Source organism: Corvus hawaiiensis, chromosome 2, assembly GCF_020740725.1.
Source record: "Corvus hawaiiensis isolate bCorHaw1 chromosome 2, bCorHaw1.pri.cur, whole genome shotgun sequence".
Classification (NCBI taxonomy): Eukaryota; Metazoa; Chordata; class Aves; order Passeriformes; family Corvidae; genus Corvus; species Corvus hawaiiensis.
The window spans coordinates 81,571,203-81,593,558 of record NC_063214.1 but is presented as its reverse complement, the minus strand read 5'-3'; the positions used below and the strand labels follow the sequence as shown (position 1 = coordinate 81,593,558).

The 22,356-nt window shown below is 42.8% G+C and overlaps 1 protein-coding gene across 3 annotated transcripts in view; it reads left to right on the top strand.

Moving 5' to 3' along the window:
- The first annotated feature begins 4,375 nt into the window (after window positions 1-4,375).
- DZIP1 (DAZ interacting zinc finger protein 1) overlaps window positions 4,376-22,356 on the top strand; it is a 39,362-nt gene continuing 21,381 nt past the window's right edge. Inside the window, exons 1-9 of one of the 3 annotated variants that reach the window (XM_048295788.1) lie at window positions 4,376-4,410; window positions 7,967-8,036; window positions 8,125-8,619; window positions 13,705-13,789; window positions 15,320-15,444; window positions 17,578-17,739; window positions 18,417-18,554; window positions 19,525-19,587; window positions 20,790-20,930. In XM_048295788.1, coding sequence (XP_048151745.1) covers window positions 8,034-8,036; window positions 8,125-8,619; window positions 13,705-13,789; window positions 15,320-15,444; window positions 17,578-17,739; window positions 18,417-18,554; window positions 19,525-19,587; window positions 20,790-20,930 — 1,212 coding nt within the window. In that variant the 5' untranslated portion in view covers window positions 4,376-4,410; window positions 7,967-8,033. The remainder of the gene's footprint in view (window positions 4,411-7,966; window positions 8,037-8,124; window positions 8,620-13,704; window positions 13,790-15,319; window positions 15,445-17,577; window positions 17,740-18,416; window positions 18,555-19,524; window positions 19,588-20,789; window positions 20,931-22,356) is intronic. The other 2 variants (XM_048295786.1, XM_048295789.1) reach the window with 2 other exon arrangements.

Sequence of the window (22,356 nt, the reverse complement as noted above, 5' to 3'; positions counted from 1 at the left end):
TGTTTCTCTTGAATGTCTCCGATTTTACAAACTGTGAAAAATACCACTGACAAAGTACTGTGCCATCACTGAAGGTGTTCGTTCTTATTTTATGTTGCCAAAACACCAAACAAGCAAAGCTCGCACTTCCGAGAACTTTAACCAGAATTTAGAGCGTGTATGTGTGCAGCCTTACCTCTGCCTGCTCTAGCAGACATCTCCATACTCTTCCTTCCTAAGTGGGTGTTTCCACTCTCAAGACATTATTCATTCAAGCCACTGGCAACAGAACACCCCTCATGAGGAGTTTTACAAGTCCTGTAAGCCATTGGCCTGTGATGCCATCCAGCATCCTCTTTTACACGCCCAACTGCAGGATCAAAAGACTTCATTTACCCTTTAACTGCTAACAGTTCAAAAGACAACAGATTCACCTTGCCGGGGCAGCAACGATGGCCTGACGAAATGAGGCATCTCGCATCTCTCTTAGAACCAGATATCCAGAGACCAAGCAGAGACCATCTATGTCTATACATTACCTCTGCTCAAACTCACAAGTTTGTTCCAGCTAATCCTTCTTGCCACCCAGCACAGCAATCTGCAGACAAATACAACCTAAGGAAGACAACAAAGAGCTTGTGCAGATCCTGCAGAGTGGCTGCTATGTTGATTAACACTTCATTTCCTTGTTTTCAGAAATAAGAGTTTTGCTGAATGCAGGACTTTGAAAGTCCTGAGAGGACACCCAGTCCCAAAGCATACCCTTAAATTCTGAGTATCAGAATTGACACTATATTGGGGGGGGGGGGGGGGAAAGGTGGAGTAAACATTGCCCTTGCATGCTTTGTGACTTAGGTTCTGAGAGATGGTGGTTTGTTTTCCTTTCTCATAGAGTTTATTTCTTGCCCACAAAAACTATTATAGCCCAGTCAGTGAAAAAGTACAATGTAGTTGTTAGAAAAAGAACAAATATCTAACATATGCCATTAAAAATTCACCTAGAGGTAGCTAAGTCTTAAAATCCAAGTATTTGGTTGCGTGACCTTTCTATTGCTGCAATTGTATCAAGGGTTTCAGTGTCTTTGCAGACATTTCTCTATAGTTAAGTTGAATTCCCTCCAAGTTTGGAAGAAAGGAAGATAAATGAACTGGCCATCTCAGTAAAATCCAGCTAGACTTGTTACAAGAAGAGAAATTTTTAAGAGAAACTATTTTATTTGAAGATAAAAAAGGTTTAATTTGAAAAAAATCTGAAGCACCCGAACTTGAAAATAAAACTTATCAAAATACATGGAGCAGCATCTATTCAAAGTGCTTAATTGTGGCTGGTGGCATTTGTTGGAATGAAGGAGGTGACACAAAAGGGTCAGGAGAGTAGTTCATTCTACCTTTCTTTTAAATATTTTGTTTTCCTCTGACAAAAATACATAAATCATTTCCTCAGTGAATGATGGAAAGTTTGAACAAATAGAAGTATTATAGGTATTTGTCATGGTTTAACCCCAGCTAGCAACTAAGCACCACACAGCCACTTGCTTGAAAATTGAAAAATATGCCATGGTAGAAACTGGCAGGAAGGAAAAGATTAAATAAACTAAGAATCTGGCTAGACTCATTATTATACTTGCACCATTCTGATGAAGTCAACTTTCCACCAGAGTTAATGATTACTTGTATGCGTCACTCTGAGAGCGCTGTAGGAGAGAGATTACTGAAGAGTCTGTTTCTCAGTTCCCAAGACAGTTTTTCCACTGCCCTCTCTCAAATTAAAACATCTTGTAGCACACGTGTAGTCCTCCTCCATACTACAAAATCCACCAATAACTTTTTCACCTAACGCACCACATCAGTGTTCTGAGGACACTGCCAGGCCAGGCTGCCGCTGCCCAGCCTCCCCCAGTGCCCAGGGCCCAGGACACCATGTCAGCCCCTCAGCAACACTGCAGAAGGGTCAGTCTCCAGCTTCCCACAGCCCTGCCCTGCCCAGCCTCCCTGAGCCCAGGAGGTGCCCAATGCCTTGGGCTGGGGCTTGCCCTGGTGCCCCCCCGCCCCAGCTGCCCTGCTCCTGGCTGGCTGGTGGGATGGGCGGGTGGATGCTAAGTCCTGCCCTGACCAATGCACTGTGCAGCTGACCCACACTGACACCACTGCTACCCAGGACATTTCCCAAATAGCCATTGCCAAGATGTCATCATACTTCACCCCACGATCAGAACACTCTCATTTTTGTGTTCTCCAGTTGCAGGTGCCCTCTATGAGCCTCACAAATACCTTGCAAATGCTCTTGGTCCTCTCCTAGTAAATCCACACTTATTTTAGGAGAGTAGTTTTGTCACCAGTGTATATAAGGGTAGAACTCGGCACTAATGTGAGTTAAAGAATACTCACCCTTGCCAAGTGAGGCTGTACCACTTACAGCTAGTAATTAAAGATTAATCAAGTTCTGGAACAAATTAAGAGTGAAAGAATTACAGGGTGAGAGACGTCCCCTTCAGCATAGAAATCTTGGTTATAGCTCTCATCCAAGGCCTGCTTGTATTTTGTATTACACAGATACTAGAATAAGCAACCAAAACCCACATGTTTCTGCACACTTCATACACCACTCCCCTCATCAACTGAAGAGCATTTCTAGCATTTTCTCACACAGGTAGCATTTACTTTGATATAAAAACCACTTTCATAGCAAGAGAGATCCTTGGAAGGCATGCTGAACAGCCTGTGGTGCTGCCATTAGGGCATTCTAAGGGCATGGGGTATAAAATTTCTTGGGCACCCAAGGGACTGCATTTGTGCATCTTGCTTTCTGAGTGCTCCAACCATTCACATAAAGCGCTCGCCAACTTGTATTGCATATTTGCCTCTAGGCCTGACCCAGAGAGGCCGTGACTGTCACTGCAGGTTTTCAAAGTCCTCTCTTAATTAAGGTTTACCACACTAAAGCCTTCATAAAGCATCTTATTCTGGCAATGCCTGCTTTAGTAGCCCAACAGACACAGATCTGCAGAAGCAAAAGTCACTAGTACTGAGGACTGGATGTCCACATTTGACACATGTTCAGGTTTTCCTTCAGACTGGCCTGATCCTCTGGATTGAACACCCATTAGTGACTGGAGTATGCTGAGGTACCCTTGGAGCATCAAAAACAGAAGCACCTGAATTATTCTCTCTCCTTAAAGCTGGTGTTCACAGCATATCTGCCCACATGTACACTGTCGCAACAGAATTTCATGGTTCAGTAAGGTAGATTGGTGTCTCAGTAAGTCTGTGTACTTTGGAGAACACAATGGTGTATCCCTGGCCAAATGGAATTCCTAAACTAAGATTAGGCGTTGCAAATGTCTAATGATTACCTCCATCACTGAATTTGCCAGCGTAATTTATATTAAATAAAAACTGAAATTTTCTTTGTGGCCACAAAGACTGCACAGCATTTATCACGGAAAAAACACAATTCAAAACCCTTAGAGGGAAGAGGAATAAAAGCAGAAGGATCTGATGTGGTCTGTAGCTGTAGGAATGATTCTACCTGCATGATACAACAGATACTTTCATTGAAAGTAAGAACTTCACCTGACATTAATTCAGTTAAGATACCTGCAGGAAAGCGTACTCCCGGCCTTATCCTTGTACTGGAACATGGTGTTCTCCTGCACACGTCAGGAAACTCTCATGAAAGATCCACACCTTCTCCCGTTGGAGTTAGCACTACGCTCAGTCCCTCGGGCTCCCCTCCACCTCGGCAGGCAGGAGAGCCTCTGCACCCCTCAAGCTCCCCATCCAGCTCGGTAGGCAGGAGGGCTCCTGCGACCCCCAAGCCCCCCCTCCATCTCGGCGGGCAGACGGGACCCTGAAACTCTCCAAACCTCCCATCCATCTTGGCGAGCAGGCGGGCTCCTGCCCCCACCGCACCGCTGCCCTGCCGCGCCGCCCGCCCCGCGCCGGCGGGGACTCCCCATCCCGCTAAGAAGCTCGCTGCTCCACAGGTTTAAACGTGTCGTCTTCGGTGACTGCGTGGCAAAACGTGCCTTGAATTTCCAAAGGCAGCCTTTCCAAAGCTTGTTGTAACTTCCCTTGCATTTTACAAAAAGGAAGAGAAAAGGCTGCTTCTCGGTCGGAGAGGCTCGGAACGGCACCAAGACAAAGGACATCCCGCCTGGGCATCAACATCTGCCGGGCAGGTTTCAAGGAGCGAGACTCGGCGAGCAGCGGGGGAGCCCTCGCCTCCCCGGCCGCCGGCCCCTCCGCAGCCGCCACCCGTGGGCTCGGGGCAGCGGGGCCGGCGCGGGACGGGCCCAGCGGGGGCCGGCGGGGCGCAGCCGCCCGCCAGCCGCGGCACCGCCGCTAACGGCCGGGGCGGGAGCGGCCGCAGCCCCGCCGCCCCTCCGCGCCCGGCGGCGCCTGCCGAGCCCCGCGGAGCTGCAGCCCGAGGTGAGCGCAGGAGTCTCCCCTTCTCCCCCCACCCCGGGCACAGGAGGGTGGCGGAAGGCAGCGCCCGGCGGGGCCTCTCCCCGGGGGCAGGCGGGAGGGAACGGCCAGGCGGCCGCGCTCCGAAGCGGAGCCGGAGGTTTTGGCAGGCAGATGGAGCCCGGCTCAGGGCCTCCCGCAGGCCCGGCCGTGCTCGGCCGCCTCCCGGAATGCCGGGCCCGGGCCTGGCCCGCGGGCACCGCCGCGGCGAGGCGCCGCTTTTCTCCGGTGCCGCCCGCCCCGGCGGGGAGGGGTGGCCGGGGGAGCAGGCGGCGCCTCCCCTGACCGAGGGGGCCTCGCGAGTGGGTGATGACCCCTGAATTCCTCATGGGCACAACTCCCAGAATAGAGTAAATCCGGCAGAAAAAAAGGAAAAAGAGATCGAAAAGGGCCGCCTCAGTCCTTCCGTACTTTTTCTATCTCCATCGAGATACCTGGGCAGCTTGAGCCTCTTCTCAACTTGGTGGTGCCCCTCCCATCCCTGGCAGTGTTCAAGGCCAGGTTGGATGGGGCTCTGAGTAACCTGGTCTACTAGAAGGTGTCCCTGCCCACGGCAGCTAGTTGGAACTAGATGGTTTTTAAGGTGCCTTCCAACAAAGACCATTGTATGATGTATAGATGATGTACCGCTGCAAGGTCACATTCAGTTAAAGCGGGTTTAGTTGGAGCAGCATGCAAATTTGTATGGATATTCCTGACTAGATATGTTGGTTGAGGAGAATAAGCTGTCCTCAGGCTTGGTTTACTTTGCTGGCTTTAAATAATGTTTGGTTACTTTTTTCTAATTAAATCCATGCATCTGTCAGTGAAAGGCCCATATTTAATGTGTGCTTTTTCAGGCTCATTCTGCTTAACACACATATTGGTAGCTTGCAAAACTCACTTGTTTTTTATGTAAAGAAATTTCTCCTATGTCAAATAGATACAGCACATATGAGGCTCAGATCTTTGTGAGTTAGATTTTGTTACGTGTAAATTAACAGTTCCTTTGATTAGAAAAAAATATTCAAATACCTGTTTTTCAAGGTGTTTTAAAGAATTTGAGGCATGAACATTTTAGACAGTAGCCAGTATTTCAGCATTTTAAAAGATCTAGCTGCTTATAAATGTAAGTGTATTTATACACTAAATCGAAGTGAATCTGTGTTATATTAGAAATAGCTCTGAAGAAGATTAGCAATATATTTTCTTACTTCAGGACTGTGAGCAGTGCAAAGCTCAGTGGTAAACCAGGCAGATCTATATTCGATATATATAAAAAAAAGTTAAATAGATTTCTTTGAAGGTAGCAATTTGCTGGAGACCCTGTTCATGGAAAAGGCGGTGGCAAAAATGTCATCCTTGCAGGAGAAGACCACAATGTTGCAAATATCACACAGTATCTTTCTAAATTAAAAACAAGTGGCATGGTAAGTGATGGAAGAATCTGAATGGAACTGAATCTTGGGTATTGCAGTAAAGTGTGACCAGTAAGCTTAAGGTTCAAGGTCCAAAAAGCAACAACCAACATGGAAACTTACATAAAACTAGAAGCTTGTAATTTGTAAGGATGCTTGTGTTGGTGCATGTAGCAACATTATTGGTATTTTCATGGAAGTAGTTCTATTTGTGCTTAATGGTAGACATGTTACTGTTTATACTGGAGAGGGCAATGTTAAAAATGCAGATGAGAGGTGAGGTTCACTACACATTCCTAGGAGGTGAAGGGAGATATTAAGGGGTGATCTGAACTATGTGGAGGAGCTGAAAGGGAACAGAGGAGGCCTAACAAGATGGTTGGGATCTACAGTACATGATCTGTGAGAAGTTGTTGAGGGAGCTGGGCTTGTTTAGTGTGGTAGAGAGAAGGAAAAGGGACACTCTAGTAGTGGCCTACAGTTACTTGAACAATTGCTGCAAAAATATTCAAACCATTTTTTAATCTTGGTAACAGCAGATACTTAGTGAGATATTAGGAAAAATGTTTTCATCAGGAGGAGAGCACAGACATGCAACAGGTTGTACGGGGAGGTCATGGACTGTCTGTTCATATTAAATGCCACAGGTGATGTGAACTAGTGTCCGGCAGAAATTTGGAGTGGACAATGATCATGAGAGGTCCCTTGAGAACATCTCTGTGAGTCTATAATATATGATGTCGAGGAACCTATGGAATGGAGTATATGGTCAGATATGTATTGCATGAATGTTCTTGGAGAGATATGTATCTAGGAATGACCAAGAGGATGAGAAACTGAAATATGTGTGGAAGAGACTGAAAAGTTAGGGAGGTATAAATGGCAGTAATGGTATAAACGGAGGTATACATGGCAGTAAGGCAGATGTAGCATAGGGGACTTGAAATACTAAGAAATGGTAACAGGAAGAGCAAGTTTCTGGAGAAGAGTGGTAAGGATGAGTGAGGAAATAGGGTAATTTTGTATGATGGAGGAGAAAGATGCTCCTGCTTAGAAACAGTGTTTGAAGCAACTGAGCAGGAGCAATGGAAACACCAAACTGGGGAGTACTGGGAATTGTGGTGGGGCAGGGATATAGGCAGTTGGATTGCCTTGAAGAAAGTATTTGGGCCTGGATGGTGAAGTAGGTGATGTACACAAGCCATGAGGTGCTTCATGAGGCTGAAGTGTTTGGGATCAGTAGAATGAGACAGGAATGAGAGATGTGGCAAGGTTGTAGGGTTGTGTGGTTGCAAGAGCAGGTCTGGTGTGTGGTGCTAGCAGGCAGAGGTATGTTGATTTGATGAGTGAGGAGAGCATGTGGAAGAAGAATGCAAAGTCTGTGACTGTGTTAAGGTGAGGAAGGTATTCAAAAGCACCCAACAGGAGGCTGGTGTGTGGGAGGGGTATGGAGTTGCACTGGAGAGATTGCACAGAGCTACCAGCTGAGGGACATGAGGGTGCAGCAGCGTGAAGCAGATGTACAGAGAAACGACATATGTATGTATGCTGATGGTGGGGAGGTGACAGGTGCCATCACATCTGGGAGAAAGATGAGTAGGCGAGGCTGGAGAAGAGCATAGGACAGCACAGGGGTAGAGGAGTGTAAGTCATGGTGGTGTGTGAAAGGTTTGAGTCAGGAGCAGCACGGAGGAGACACAGGGTGGGGAGGCACGTTGATGCAGTGAACGTGCGAGGAGGGTGCCATGTACAGACTTCACAGAAATGAAGGGAACGTGGAGAGAGAAAGCATACGCTGTGTAGCTGTGTTAAGGGTGCATATACATAAGAGCGGAGCCGAGATGTTTGTTGATGCGAGTAGCGTGTGGAGATGGTAAAGGATACGCTGCGTACGGTGCGCGGGGCAGGGGGAACACCGGGACCGGCGGGAGAGGGCTCCTTAACGCGGCGCTGCCCGGGGACTGCGGAGGCGTCGTGGGAGGAGGATGCCGGGAGGGAGAAGGGGACGGGATTTATGCCGAGCACGGAGCCGAAGGGCCGTGGGGCGGGGAGCGGCGGGGCGGGGCGGGGCGGGCGGGAGGGAGGTGGCACAGCGCGGCGTCACTGCCGCCTCCCCCTCGCAGGCCGGGGCTGCTATAGCGACGCGAAGGACGCCGGCGCCGAGCGAAGCCGCAGGGACGGAGCCCGGACATGGTGAGCGCCGTGACGGACGGGCGGGCGGACGGGCGGGCGGCGGGGCGGGGAGCGCCGGCCCGGGCTGAGCCGTGTCTCTCTCCCGCAGCCCTTCTCCCAGCGCACCTACCACCCGCCGGCGGCCGGGCCCGGCGCAGGGCCGGCGGCGTTTCCCGCTTTCCAGTTCCGCGCGCGGCACGAGAACCCGGACTGGCGGCGTCTGAGCACCGTGGACGTGGAGCGGGTGTCGCGGGAGGGGGACGTGGCGGCCCTGCAGGCGCACCTGGAGCATGTCACCTTCTGCAGCGCCGAACGAGAGTGCTGCCCGCACTGCCAGGGCCCCGCGGACCCGCTGCTGCTGAAGCTGCTGCGCCTGGCGCAGCTCTCCACCGAGTACCTGCTGCACTCCCAGGAGTACCTCAGCGCCCAGCTCGGCAGCCTGGAGGAGGCCCTGCGAGAGACACAGGCGCAGCGCGACCAGCTGGGCAAGGAGCTGGCCCAGCGCATGCAGGAAATCCAGGGGCTCAAGGAGGAGTGCCGGCGGAGGAAGAAGATGATCAGCACCCAGCAGATGATGCTGGAGGCACGAGCCAACTACCACCAGGTGAGAGGAGAGGGCCTGGTGGCCCAGTCACCCACACCTTGCCAGCTCTGAGCCTGCTGGGATGGGTGGCAGAGCAGCCCCACTCTGCTGGGGTACAGTCGCTTGGTGGGTGAAAGGCTGGAACTGCAAGGACCAGTGACCTTGCAAAGGGAAGTGCCTTGCTTCCACTTGTTTTCCGTCTGTTTCAGAGACTCTTGGGAGAGTGCTACATCATCTTTAACGAATCCTCTTGTTACAAACAAGTGGTCTTTACTTTTGGATTTGCTTTAGATGTATCTGAAATGTCAGATACACACACATACAAAACCTGTGATAAATATATTACTACTTTGTGTTGCTCTCTGTCTTGTCAACTGCGTGGTCAGAAAACACACAGGGCAAATACATCAGAACTGATGCTGAGCAGTAATGTACTGTCTGCAAGTAGTCACTGACCTGCACTGATGTTCTTCAGGCGTAAAGTTTCTACTGGTGTGTGTGACTCAGAGGTGACTCAGGCAAGATGGTAAAGAGCTTCAGTGAGTTAGCTCAGCTCTGATTCCACAACAATCTGTTCCTGAAGGGTCTTCCTTAGGAGCCTTACTACGTAGCTGTTCTGACTGACAGTGTCACGGCACTGTTTTTATTGGGAGGGTTTTTTGTCTCACTACAGTGGTGTGGTAGTTTAAGTATTTTTCAGCTTCAGCATTTTCCAACAGGTTTCAGGAATGCAACTTTCATCTTCAAATGTAATCTGAAATCTAAAGAGTACACTGGACACAGACTTGACATGATTTCAGATTGTCTCTGTATGTTTAAAGTTACAGGCAAAGTTCCAATATTTAAGACATCAACTAAGTTGGCTCAAGGGTTTATGTAAGGGAAAAGGTACCTTATGCCCCGGGAGTAGAACTGTACATATGGCAAGGTTCATGCATTCAAGTATTAGTCTCAAGGACAAGCTGCTGAAATGGTATTATTTTAAAAAACCTTTATACAACTTACAAAGCAGTTTGTCTGTCCTGTGTTGCAAAAGAAAACTGATTGCATGTGTCATTTTATGTGTAAATTTAAATAATTCTCATACTGTGATTTCCAAATATTATCAAGTCTTATGGAAATATTTGTAGTGTGCTACTGTCTCTGTGGAAGCTGAAAAACACGGTAGTGAACTTGTCTCATTACTAATCTGTTCAATGGCATTTGCAGTAAAACAGACATGGAAATCTATTTCCCATTTGTAATTTGATATCATATAAAGTAAACTTCTGACCTTCCCCCTTTCTTTCTTCTCTGTTAGTAATTTCTTTTCTCTAGAAGTTATTTAAGTTCACATGAGAAAAATGAGTTCAGGGAATGATGTTCAACAATACCTGAAGTTCCTACAGTGTTTTCAGGAGTGTGAATGCCAGAGATAAACTGAACTCTTCCTAGTGTTTGTAAATGCAGGGTAGCAGTGTGATCAGTAAACAGTAGCTGTGTGATACTTATCTGTACCATGATATTGCCTGATCTAGGTTGACAGACAATAGGGGTTTTACTGGTGTTCCTGAGAGGGTAGTTCGGATTCCATCCCCTCAAAGTCCTGGATGTTTTGCAAATATGCCTGTTACTTGCCTCTTTTAGTGGAGGTACACTTTATAGTTAATGTAAATTTGTTTAAGAATTCAGATGTGATGCCTTTAATCCATCATCAATATAAGTTTAACCATGAAATGCTGCTATAAAATGGTACTGATACCTACAAGTCATAAATTTAAGACTTGTTGGTCACTACCTTCATGTGAGTAATACAAATTTAATTTTAAATAATATTTTTCACTTTTTTGATATTTTGTTCAGAAATCTTACATTCTTATGTACAATGTAGGAATAAAGTGATGTTGTGGTTAACACTGTGAAAAGTAGTTGCAAGAAGTGTTGCATAATTCAAAACCTAAATATTCCCTATGTTAATCCTGTCTCCTGCAGTAAGAGTTTGCTTTCACTACCAGCAAGTCAAACTGACATAAAGTTTGTGCTTGAATGGATAACATTATTTCACAGCCAATTTAATTCTGTAAATCGTGTGCAATCTGTTACACTGTAAGCTCCCTCTTGGTTGGCAGTAATGCTTTGCTGCCGTACTATATCACTTTATTTTGGTTTTTTATTAGGTCTTGCATTTGTTCAACAAAATTTGTCTTAATTATTCATGGTTTTTTAGTGTTTGCTGAAAGGTGTGTTTTATAGGTTACCCAACTACCAGTGGCAGCATTTTAAATATAATATGAAATCTGGGAATTTCATATAATCACAGAATCATTTAGTTTGGTAAAGACCTCTGAGATCATCAAGTCCAACCTTCGACTGATCATCACCTTGTCAACTAGATCATGGCACTAAGTGCAGTGTTCACTCATTTCTTGAACACCTCCAGGGATGGTGACTCCAGCACCTCCCTCAGCAGTCCATTCCAATGTTTAACCACCCTTTTAATGAAGAATTTCCTTCTGATGTCCAACCTGAACCTTCCCTGGCACAGCCTGAGGCTAAGTCCTCTTGTCCTGTCAACAAGAAGAAGAGAAGAGGCTGACCCCTGTGTTATTACAACTTCCTTTCAGGTGGTTGTAGAGTGATAAGGTCTCCCCTGAGCCTCCTTTTCTGCAGGCTAAACACCCCCAGCTCCCTCAGCTGCTCCTCATAGGTCTTACCCTTAAGACCCTTCACCAGCTCTGTTGCCCTGCTCTGGACACACTCCAGCACCTCAATGTCATTCTTGTAGTGAGTGGCCCAGAACTGGACACAGGATTTGAGGTGTGGCCTCACCAATGCTGAGTATAGAAGGGACAATCACTGCCCTGGTCCTGCTGGCCACAGTACTGCTGATACAAGCCAGGATGACACTAGCCTTCTTGGCCACCTGGGTACACACTGGCTCGTGTTCAGCAGCTGTTGACCAACACTCCCTGGTCCTTTACCACTGAGCGGCTTTACAGACACTGCGCCAAGCCTGTAGTACTGCAGGGGATTGTTGTGGCTGAAGTGAAGGACCTGGTGCTTGGTCTTGTTTTACCTCATAAAATTGGCCTCTGTCTGTTGATCCATGCTATCCAGATCCCTCTGCAGAGCTTTCCTGCCCTCTGTAAGATCAACACTGCCATTCAGTTGGTGTTGTCTGCAAATTTACTGAGGGTGCACTCAATCCCCTCATCCAAATCATCAATAAACATTGAACTGGGCTGTCCCCAACACTGATCCCTGGGAGCACAGCTAGTGACCAGATGCCATCTGGATACAACACCACCACAATCTCTGGGTCCGTCCATCCAGCCAGTTCTTAACCCAGCAAAGAGTGCACATCTCCAAGCCACGGGCTGCCAGCTCTTCCAGGAGAATGCCATGGTAGATGTGTTTAAGACTTTGCCGAAGTCCAGGCAGACAATATCCACAGCCTTTCCCTCATCCACTAGGCAGGTCACCTGGTCATAAAAAGATCACGTTGGTCAGGCAGGACCTGCCTTTCCTAAACCCATGCTAGCTAGGTCTGATCCCTTGGTTGTCCTGTATGTGATCACACTGAAAATGATCTGTTCCAGAGCATTGCCAGGCACTGAGGTCAGGCTGGCAGGCCTGTAGTTTCCCAGATCCTCCTTCTGGCATTGATTATGGGGACAAGATCTTGAATCTGTTAACTTGGTTTCTTACAGTCATATCACACCGATAAGGAAAAACGACTTATTTGAATGCCTGTGGTTTGTTAAAATGTCTTGATTTGAAAAAAAGTAGAGATAGTGATGCCATGATGATTTTTTGCTTTTTTTTTTATACCCCTTTTATATACCTTCTGTAGCTTTTTGTATTCTTAGCGTTTTTTAGCCTACATTCTTAGACTTATTTTGTTAAGCTAGGAGATTAACATCTTAGAAGCCTTGTAGTTAGGAATCAGAAAGCCCCAGACACCAAGGTCCTCTCCAGAACACATTTTGTAAACTGAGATAGGACCATCCAGGGGGAGATTCCTCGGGGAGGGGGGCTCACTCGAGCCTCTCACTGGGGAATCTTTGATAGATATGCTAATTAGTAAAACCTATAATGATACACCAGATCTTTTGTGGGTGTGCATTGCGGTGTGCATTTCAGCGCATTCCACCTGGACGTGTGCACCTAAGGATCCTTAAAATAAATACCGAGGTAAAACCCCTTTTTCCCTTCTAAACGTGTTTGATTCTTGATTTTAAGACCAGGAAAAGGCATCAACAGAGGTAATGAATGACCCTAAAGTGGTGAGGGGCCCTCATGCGTAGTCTTGAAGTATGTTACAGAGTTTGTAGATGTAGCTTCTGTCCTTGTACTACCCGTCTATTTTTAATATATTCTGAACATTAGTAGAATGTACTTTGAAGGTGAACAAAAGGGTATTTTAAAAAGGGTGGGATCCAAATTTGACTTAAAATTTAAATTCAAAACTAATAAGTAAATTATAGAAACAGCAATTGAAACAACTTTGTACTTCAGGATTCTAGGTAGCATATTAATGTAGCTATGTACCTTTTCTTACAAAATTGTGTACTGTTACCTCCCCATGGTTGAAATGTCTGAGTATTTTACATATCCTTTGAGTATTGCCATCTTACAACTCATATGCTCAAACCCATCTTTATTGGTTTTTTTCCAGCTGTGTGGTGCTCTACTTTGTGGTGTTAAATGAATTTTAAGAACACCTGAGCTGCTAGTTGGCTGGAGTCTGTATATTTTGCTGAAGAGGGTTGTCATACCTTTCCCTTATAGTTCTCTACCTACATATATGAGTCCTTGTCTGTGGTTTATATCTGAGTTTGAACTTGCTTGGCCAGAGTCTTTTTTGTTCAGTTTGTACAGTGCCTAGCACAATCAGATTCTTGCTCATGACCATCACTGTGAAACTTTAGATAGCACAAATGTACTGATAACTTTACAGAAATTGGGTACCATGTGAATTTTAGTCCTTATTCTTGTGAGATGGAATTTATTAAAGTTACCTTCTTTTGACATATGAGCAAAATGTAATAACCTGTTAAAAACCTTAACTTTATATGCCAAAAAGATGTTACTAATCTGTTTTTAACTAGCTTTTTTTTTTTCTAGTGTCCGTTTTGTGAAAAGGCTTTTATGACGTATTCCTTTTTACAAAGTCACATTCAAAGGCGTCATCCAGGAGAGTCTGAGATCGGTATGTGCTTTAATGTTATCAAAAAAATTAAGAGAGGTAGTTTAGAAAAGTGTAAATATAGTGAGGATGTGCAGTCCATGATTTTGTGTAACTTGGAAGAATATTTTTTACTTTCCATTTTTAGGTGGCAGATACCAGTTTGTGTGAATGCAAGTGCCACTGACTGATTAAATGTATTGGGCAACATATGTTTCAGTCTCTGGAAAATAGTTAACAAAAACCTGTGTGCCATATTTGCAGCACCTTTTCGAACTAGCATTTCCATTGAATACTTCAGCCAGTTGCACAGTTCAGAGCACAATTTCTCTTTAGGCATGTATGTTCTAAAGGCGTGGGTAAAATGAACAAGTTGCACTAAGGAAAATAAAATTTGTAGATGTATATGAATTTTTAAAACATAAATAATCCACCCTGCCTGAAATCAGTTTGAATTGGCTCTCCTGAACTAAACTGACTGTAAAATGTAGCAAGAAACTGTTAAGAACAGTCTAACTTCATCTATCTATGATACTCAAGGTTGCTTTACCACTAACTTGCATACTTTTTCTCTCTTCACTGGAAGATGTTTAGTTTGAAAAACAATGTTCTCAAAGTTTCTTACATTCATATCTAAATTCTTTCCTTCCTGCTAGGCTGCATACTTATCGCTAAGGACTAACAAGTATTGACAAGTAACAGTGATTACAAACAAGTTAGGAAAAAAGGATCATTTGAGAGGAGAAAAAGTGGGAAGGATCTAATGAGGTCTGAACTGTAGCTTGTCAGCTGAATAAAACAGCAGCAAGAGTGAAAGGGGTCTGAGTAAGCACCTGAGGAAGTGTGAATATACTGGAAGAAGAAAGAAGCTCTTGGGCACCTTACACTTGATAAAAATGACAGTGGAAGATGCTGCAGAATCAGTTGAAGTAGTTGTTGTAGAAAAGGATTAGCCTGAAATGGCTCTGTAGGGGAAATACCCCATGCAGTTATTTCTGGAATAATATTCTGCATTGTGCTCAAATTCCCAGATGATGGGCCAGTAAATACTTGGTAAATTGATGAAATGTTTCACAACTGAAGATTGTTGTGACTTGTGCATATTTTAACATTTTTTGTTTGATATTCTCCCAATTCTTTTCACATAAATAATTTGTTGTATTCCAAGTGGACTCCTTACAAAAGTTATTTAGAATAAATGTAACCTAAAAGAATTGAATAAGTGAGATTCACTTTGTCCTTCATACATTCTTTTTATGACCCTGTGTTGGCTTAGATTCCTTTGAAATTAGATTATAGAACACTTTTTCATGTAAATATTTCATAACTGTTTCACATGTCAGTAGTACAAGTATTTGAGGATAAGTTAGCAGTCCAGAGAATATATGTATTTAAAAGCATCTATGGAGAGTCATGGTAGTGGGAGGGAAAGGGGTCTAAGAAAGTCACACTTCATGAAGATGTTACTGAAACACTAGAAATGTATTTGCAGTAAGTATCACAGTTCCAGAAATTGCAACAAACCTTTTTAAAATCTGTGTTTCTTTCAAACAGAACAGAAGAGGAAAGGAAAGATAGAAAAATTGCAGGATGAGATTGAAAACCTGAAGGAGCAGTTGCAGCTCACCAAGTCCCAGTTAGAGTTTGAACAACAGGCTAATTTGGCCAGGTTGTCTAAGGTAATATGTACTAAGTAATGTGAACGTCTCAAAAGAATTAGCGCTTTGAACTGTGTTCACTCAACCCAGAGAAGTGCTGGATTTCCCTACTTTGAACACTTTCAAGATTCAGCTAGACAAGGATACCTGGAGGATAATCCCTTCCAAGCTGATATTCAATGATTGATGGTGATTTTCTTCCTTGTTTTCAGAGGAAACCCTGATCCTCTGTAAAACATGGAGTGTTTCTTTCCCTGAACTCAGCTTCAGACTTCTCTTTTTCAGTCCTCTTGTTCCCCCTTTCTTGGAACTGTTCAGCTTCCATTTTCAAAAGTACTGAATGACCAAATCAAAAGCTGGTTGAGTTTCACTTAGGAGTGCAGGTACTGTCAGAATAATGGGCCTTGGCCCTATGTGGACATGTGGAAGGTATTCTACTCATTCATTCTGTGCATAGCTTTTGAGAAGTACATCTATAACATATTCCTCCTGCCCCTGAAGCATTGTTTATGAGATGGAACTTGGAGTATTCATAAGAGTGCAGTGTAGATTTTTTGGTGCCTTGGGGGCCTCTTTTGAAGTCACTTGTCTTAGCTGAGACTCCTAACTGCAAGGGGGACTACCTGAAATGTCCTGAAGCTACAGTCTGCAGTCTTACACAACAGGAAGCTTTCAAAACTTCTCTTTTTTCTGCAATGTCAGGGAAGATAGAAATGTGAAGTGTGACTGGATACACTTTGTCTGCCATTACTGACATCCACTGTCAATTCGGGTGTCATAATGTTACCGTCTTTTGATTGAAACAACAGAAGATCTTTCCCATGTTGGGGTTTTTTTAGGAGAACTACTACTGAAGGGAATTTGTATATAAACTCCCATGCTTCCTATTACTGGTCCCTTCTGCTCCTTCATGATGAAAGGATACAGATGATCCTATGCTTCCTAGTTGTACAGTGATTGCATGTTATAGTTAGGGAACAAATTCAGAGTGAATGCTGTGATGCAAGATGTGTTTCCTAAAAAAATATGTATGTCCTGGGCAGTGTAATGCAGAACTTTAAACTATTTGAGATCTATATAAAAATGCATCACTATGTAATGGAATGGTTGAAGCAATCTAACAGATAAAGTGGGGTAAATGTATATGGGGATAAAATGGTTCTAATTGGGTTCTGAGCTGAGTGCTATTACTGAAGGGCAAGATCTAAGCTTGTGATACATAGTCCTATGGAAATATTAGTAGCAGCTAGCAAAGAAAATCAAATATTACCACTTATTCTGAAAAATCCCTGTGCAAGCCACAGCCTAAATACAGTGTATGAGTCTCGTACCTTCATCTCAAAAAGGATAGGACAGAAATATAAAAGTTATGGAGATAGGCTACAAAGATGATCAGTCAGTATTTAGAATGACTGAGTATGCTGAGAGTTGACAGTCTGAAAAAGAAACAACAGGTTGACGAAGATAGAGGGTGAGATACCTGTGAAGTCATGAATTACACAGAGTAGCGATGAACAATTCCCTCTGTGCTCCAGTTCAGGGCTCAGAATCCTTCAAATGTACCTAGCAGGAACTAGATTCAAACAACAACAAGAAAAGTACTTGGCTCTTCATGCAGCTTGTGGAGCTCGTTTGCAAAAGGTGATGCAGCCACAGGGGATGACTGCAAAGTGTATGAAGAGAAATGTAGTGAAAGTTATGCAGTTAATGAAGGTCACAGAACTTCAGGCTGAAGTTCACAGAACTATCAGGCTGAAGAAGTCCTCTGAAAACAGTTGGCAACTTGGAGACTGAAGGAGAACATGCACGTTTGCTTGCCCCAATATTAATCTTCTTACTTACACACTTAATGCCTTTGTGAGAAACAGGATGCTGAACTAAGTGGATCTTTGATATGACCAGGTAAGGTCATTTGTGTTTTATTCGGTGAAAAATAATGAACTGCCAAAACTTTTTGAAGCATACTTGTTTTGCTAGCAAAATGTATAGTTTGCTACCCTCAAATTCTTGGAAAAACTGGTGGTTTTTATGTTTTTTGATGTCACAATATTTCCCAAATATTGAAAGCGACTGCATTCCACATGTAGTTTGGGAGCTTGTGTTTGTATTGAATGTGAGGAAAAATAACAAATAATGTTTTTTTAACAATTTCAGGAATGTGAACAGCAAAAATCAAAAGAAGAAGAAATCCTACAATCATTTCATAAATGGAAAGATGAGGAAAGAGAGAAATTGGCTGATCAAATAGAAAAAGTGAAAGAGATGTTTATGAAAGAGCTTAAAGAGTTATATTCAAGAAATTCAACCTTAGAAAGCGTAAGCAATTTAAATTTTCTAACATTTTAAGGCATGAATCCCTTACAGTAGATGGCAGTGAGCTTCACGTATTTGAAATGTGATATAGTCATTGTAAAGGTCTTCCTACAGAACTCTAAAAATAATGATTGAATGGTAGCCACAGCTATATCTTTGTGTACTGGTATTTTATTAACATAATTTCAGGTTTGTGCTTTTTGTAATTTAAAGGATTGTTTTAGAAGAATGATTGATCCCTTCAGCAACTGTGTCAGTTTTTCTTTACTCCTCAGCCTTTGAATGCCTGTTTATGGATTAGTAGATATTGTTGTGGTTGCTGCATGTTAGGTATCCTTATGTTAATATTCTCATAAGTGTCATGGAGGAAGCTAACCTCTGCATTATAGTCCTGACAGAATTTGTGTGTTTTCAATACATGCTTTGGAAATGCTCACTAGGAAGGGAACCATAAAACTATGGCTGAGAACAAATCTGCATGGCATTACCAGAGTAGCTTATATTTTGTAGCTGCTAGGTCCTGTGTACTTTTACAAGTCATATTTATGTTCGATGTAGATACTATTAATTATGTGAAATTTGATAAATGCTGAACTCATGAGAAATGGGAGAAGTACCTGATGCAATCTCTGCATAACTGTGTTTAAAGAAAATTTTGTATTCCTCCTCCCTTCTATTAGCAATTGTTAGAATTACAAAAGTCCAATACGCAACAAAAATCCAATTTAGGAACACTGAAAGACAGCCATGAATTTACAGAGGAGAAACCTCAGCATCTTCAGGATCATCCAAATGTGGTTAGATTTCTGGACAAACAGGTAACACTGTAACTTAATGTATTGCTTTTGACAGATTACTTGTGTTCTTTTTATTTTTGTTCATCTCTGAGTTGGATATGAAATCCATAAGTAAAATTTTCATTCTTCTCAATGCCAAAAATAGCTGTTTTTAAAAATTTAATACTATTTAATCCTATCCATATAATGGCAAGCAAGGATTTATTTTCTTTGTCCTTTATAAATGAAGTAATTGTTATTTATTGATTTTCTTGTATTATGATTAAATATATCTATCTTTGCCAAATATGGAGGCAATTCAATTCCAGAAGTCTCTAATAATTAAAGCATTTATGTCTACTGATCTGTGAGGCCTCTTACTGAAAAACTGGAATATTCCATTTCCCAAGATGAAAATTAGGAAACCTTCTGACAGGATTTGCCAACCTGTGTCTTTTTTTTTTTTCATGGTTTTTGGGATGTGGAGGTCTTTGTTTATTGCTGGTATTATACAGAAGTTTGGTCACTTCTGCTCAAAGATGTGCAAAACTTAGTTTTGCTTTATGGGTTTTTTATTTCATCAAAGAAAATCGGCTTCGCTCTAAAACTCATATGTTAATATTGGGGTTTTGTCATTATTACGCAAAATACATTGCTAATGAGTGCTCAAAATTACATTATTTAGAGGGAAAACCCCCTGTTCTTACTACTCTTTTTGTTAATACACAGATTAATGCATGTCAATACATCAAAATGCTTGTGTATTTCTCACTCACTGTGACTGCATATACAAATCAAAGAGCAAATACAGTTTCTAGAGTGATTGGTAGGAAAACCACACTCAGATATATAAATCATGCTGATAACTGTTCTGGGCATTAAGTACTGCGTTACTCAAATTTCATATAATCTGTCATCTTTGTGGTATTTATGCTTTATTAGAAAAATAAAGCTGCATATATCGAACTAAGTGTGTTGTTAACAAGAATTAACATGGATTTCCTCTATGCAGGAAAAAAAGTGGACATCTTTAGTACAAGCCCTCCGTCATGACCATGAGACAGAAAAGTCTGTGGTAAGTGGCACAGCAAACTGCTTACGCCTAAAGGAGACGTTTTTCTTATTTTATTGCCCTCTCAGTAGTTCTTGATATGCTCTAGTACATCTGCTAGATATCAAGAGTTTGTAAGAGTGTGTCCTCTTAGCTGTATTTATCATCTCGGTGTTTCACGGTAGGATCTTGGTGTTTCAGTTAAGGCCAGGGTTGAAACTGAATTTATCATTTCAGAATCTGACAGAAAACTGAAACTGTATCTGTATTTTGAAGAGTTTACAGCTGATTCTGTGACCACTGTATTACACAGTATTTTCCGTGTTACATGGGTAGGCTGAATAGTTGAGGTATGACTTGCCAACATGTAGCTTTCATCCACCCTGTACCTGCTGCTACCATGGACCTATAGCATATGTCTCAGTCTTCTTTTTCTCCTCTCTATCACTTCTCTATTGCTTTTTCTGTTGTAGCTTTCTAATCCAGAATCTGCGCAGCTTTTCCAGGAAAAACACCATGGCATTTTATTTTGCATCAGTTTATATATTTTACTATACAAAGCTTTATTCCTCAGATTTTTTTTTATGTCTGCATTTCTTTTTAATCTCTTTCCTGCTTTGTTTCTCTTGCTTCTTTTCCTTTCATTTTCCTTTCATCTGCGTGACCATGTAAGAACTGAGCAGATCATAGTGGTCTGACCAATGCTTCTCCTCCTCTGGCAAGAAAACATTGGGGAGGAACCATGGAACAGTCCTCAAAAAGGATGTAGTTAAAGATACACCCACATACAGTGCAAGAATAGAATAAGGGAGGAGTAATGTAAGTATTACTTTTGGGACGGTGCACCTAAATAATATTCCTTTTCTTCCACATTCAGAGTTAATATACTAGGTTTATTATACAAATTCACATATCACCTCTTTAAAGAATCATTATTTGACACTATTTATAATTAAAACTTTTTTATAGGTTTATACACTTTTTCCTGCAATCTTATTTTTAGGCAATCTCAGCAATGTGTTTGTATGTCTTCTTCTTTGTGTTGAGATTTAGGTAGTCTTCCTTGTGTAATTAAAAAGTGATCCAGACAACTGTTTTATAATACATACAGAAAGTGTCTAAGTTAAAAGTATCTAAGAGTGACACTTGCTTCTTTAAACTTTATAGCATTAAAATACTTTGTATAGTATTAATATGATATTACTTTTCTTCTGATTGCTTTCTAGCTACTGTCACAGATTGAGACAATTAAAACATCAGCGAGAGAAGACCTGAACAAAAATAACATCTTTTACAAGAGGAAGATAGAAGAATTGGAGCAGAGGCTTCAGGAGCAGAATGATCTAATTATTAATCAGAAGACTCAGGTCTGTTTTGTGAAACACTCTTGTTTCAGAGAGCACAGGACACAGAGAAACACTACGCTGGCATTTGGTGTTGATGTATCTCTGATTGCATGTTTAATATTCACAGTTTGTAGTAGTATTGCTGGAGTGTTTTGGTTACCCTTTGGAAATCATGTTGAAAAATAAGAGTAGATCTGGAAAAGAGACACAGGAATGTAAACCAGGAATTAAAACACATTTGAGAAAGACAGGCTTAATAAACCAAAAAATTTTTATAGTGAAAAGGATTTAATCTGCCACTAAATAATCATAATGAGATCTAGTGTTTGAAATCTGAAAATACATTACTTCTCACACTAGAAATGAAGTATCATATTCATTACTGTGAAAATAATTATTTAAAATATTACCATGTGAAATATAACAACACCAAGTGCCAGATTCTCCACCTGGGATGGGGTAATCCTGGTTATACCCACAAACTGGGGAACAAGAGGCTGGAGAGAAGTCCTGCAGAAAGAGATGTGGGGGTTTGACGTGGTGTCAAGTTGAATATGAATCAGCAGTGCCCTGGCAGCCAGGAGAGCCAACCTGAGAGTGTCCTGGGGGGCATCAGGCACAGCATCTCCAGCTGGTTGAGGGATGTGATTGTCCCACTCTGCTCTGTGCTGCTGCGGCCTCACCTCGAGTCCTGTGTGCAGTTTTGGGTGCCTTAGTATAAAAAGGGCACTAGACTATTTCAGTGCATCCAGAGGAGTGCAAACAAGATGATCAAAGGTCTTGAGGGCAGCTTAGGAGGAGCAGCTGTTGTTACTTGGCTTGGTCAGCTTGGAGAAGACAAGGTTGAGAGGTGATCTTATCGCAGCCTCAAGGGAGGCAGTGGAGGAGGAGGTACTGATTTCTTTGGTGACCAGAGATAGGACATGAGGAAATGGGATGAAGCAGGAGAGGTTCAGACTGGACATTAGGAAAGAGTTCTTTGGTTGGGCACTGGAACAGGCTCCCCAGGGACGTGATCACGGCACTAAGCCTGTCAGAGTTCTTGGAATGCCTGGATGATGTTCTTAGGTTTAAGTTTTAGGTAGTCCTGTGAGGAGCAGGGAATTGGACTTGATCCTTGTAGGTCTCATCCAGCCTGAGACAGTCTATGATTCTATGTTTGGGAATGAATTGTTTTTGCCTAAAATAAGGTTTTGTTGAAACATAACTGTAGATTTTTTGAGGTGATTGGTGGGTGAAGATCTGAATAGTCTGGAGTTTAGACTATGGCACGATTATGTGGCCTATTCCTTTATTAGATGGAGTTCTTTAAGCATTCTTTGTAATCAACACCTGATTTTACACATTTTGCTTGAGATCAATGTTAAACCTATACTTGAATGCTTAAAGAATGGAAAGATAAATGATAGCTTTTACATCTCCACCTTAACAAATTTGATAGCTGGAG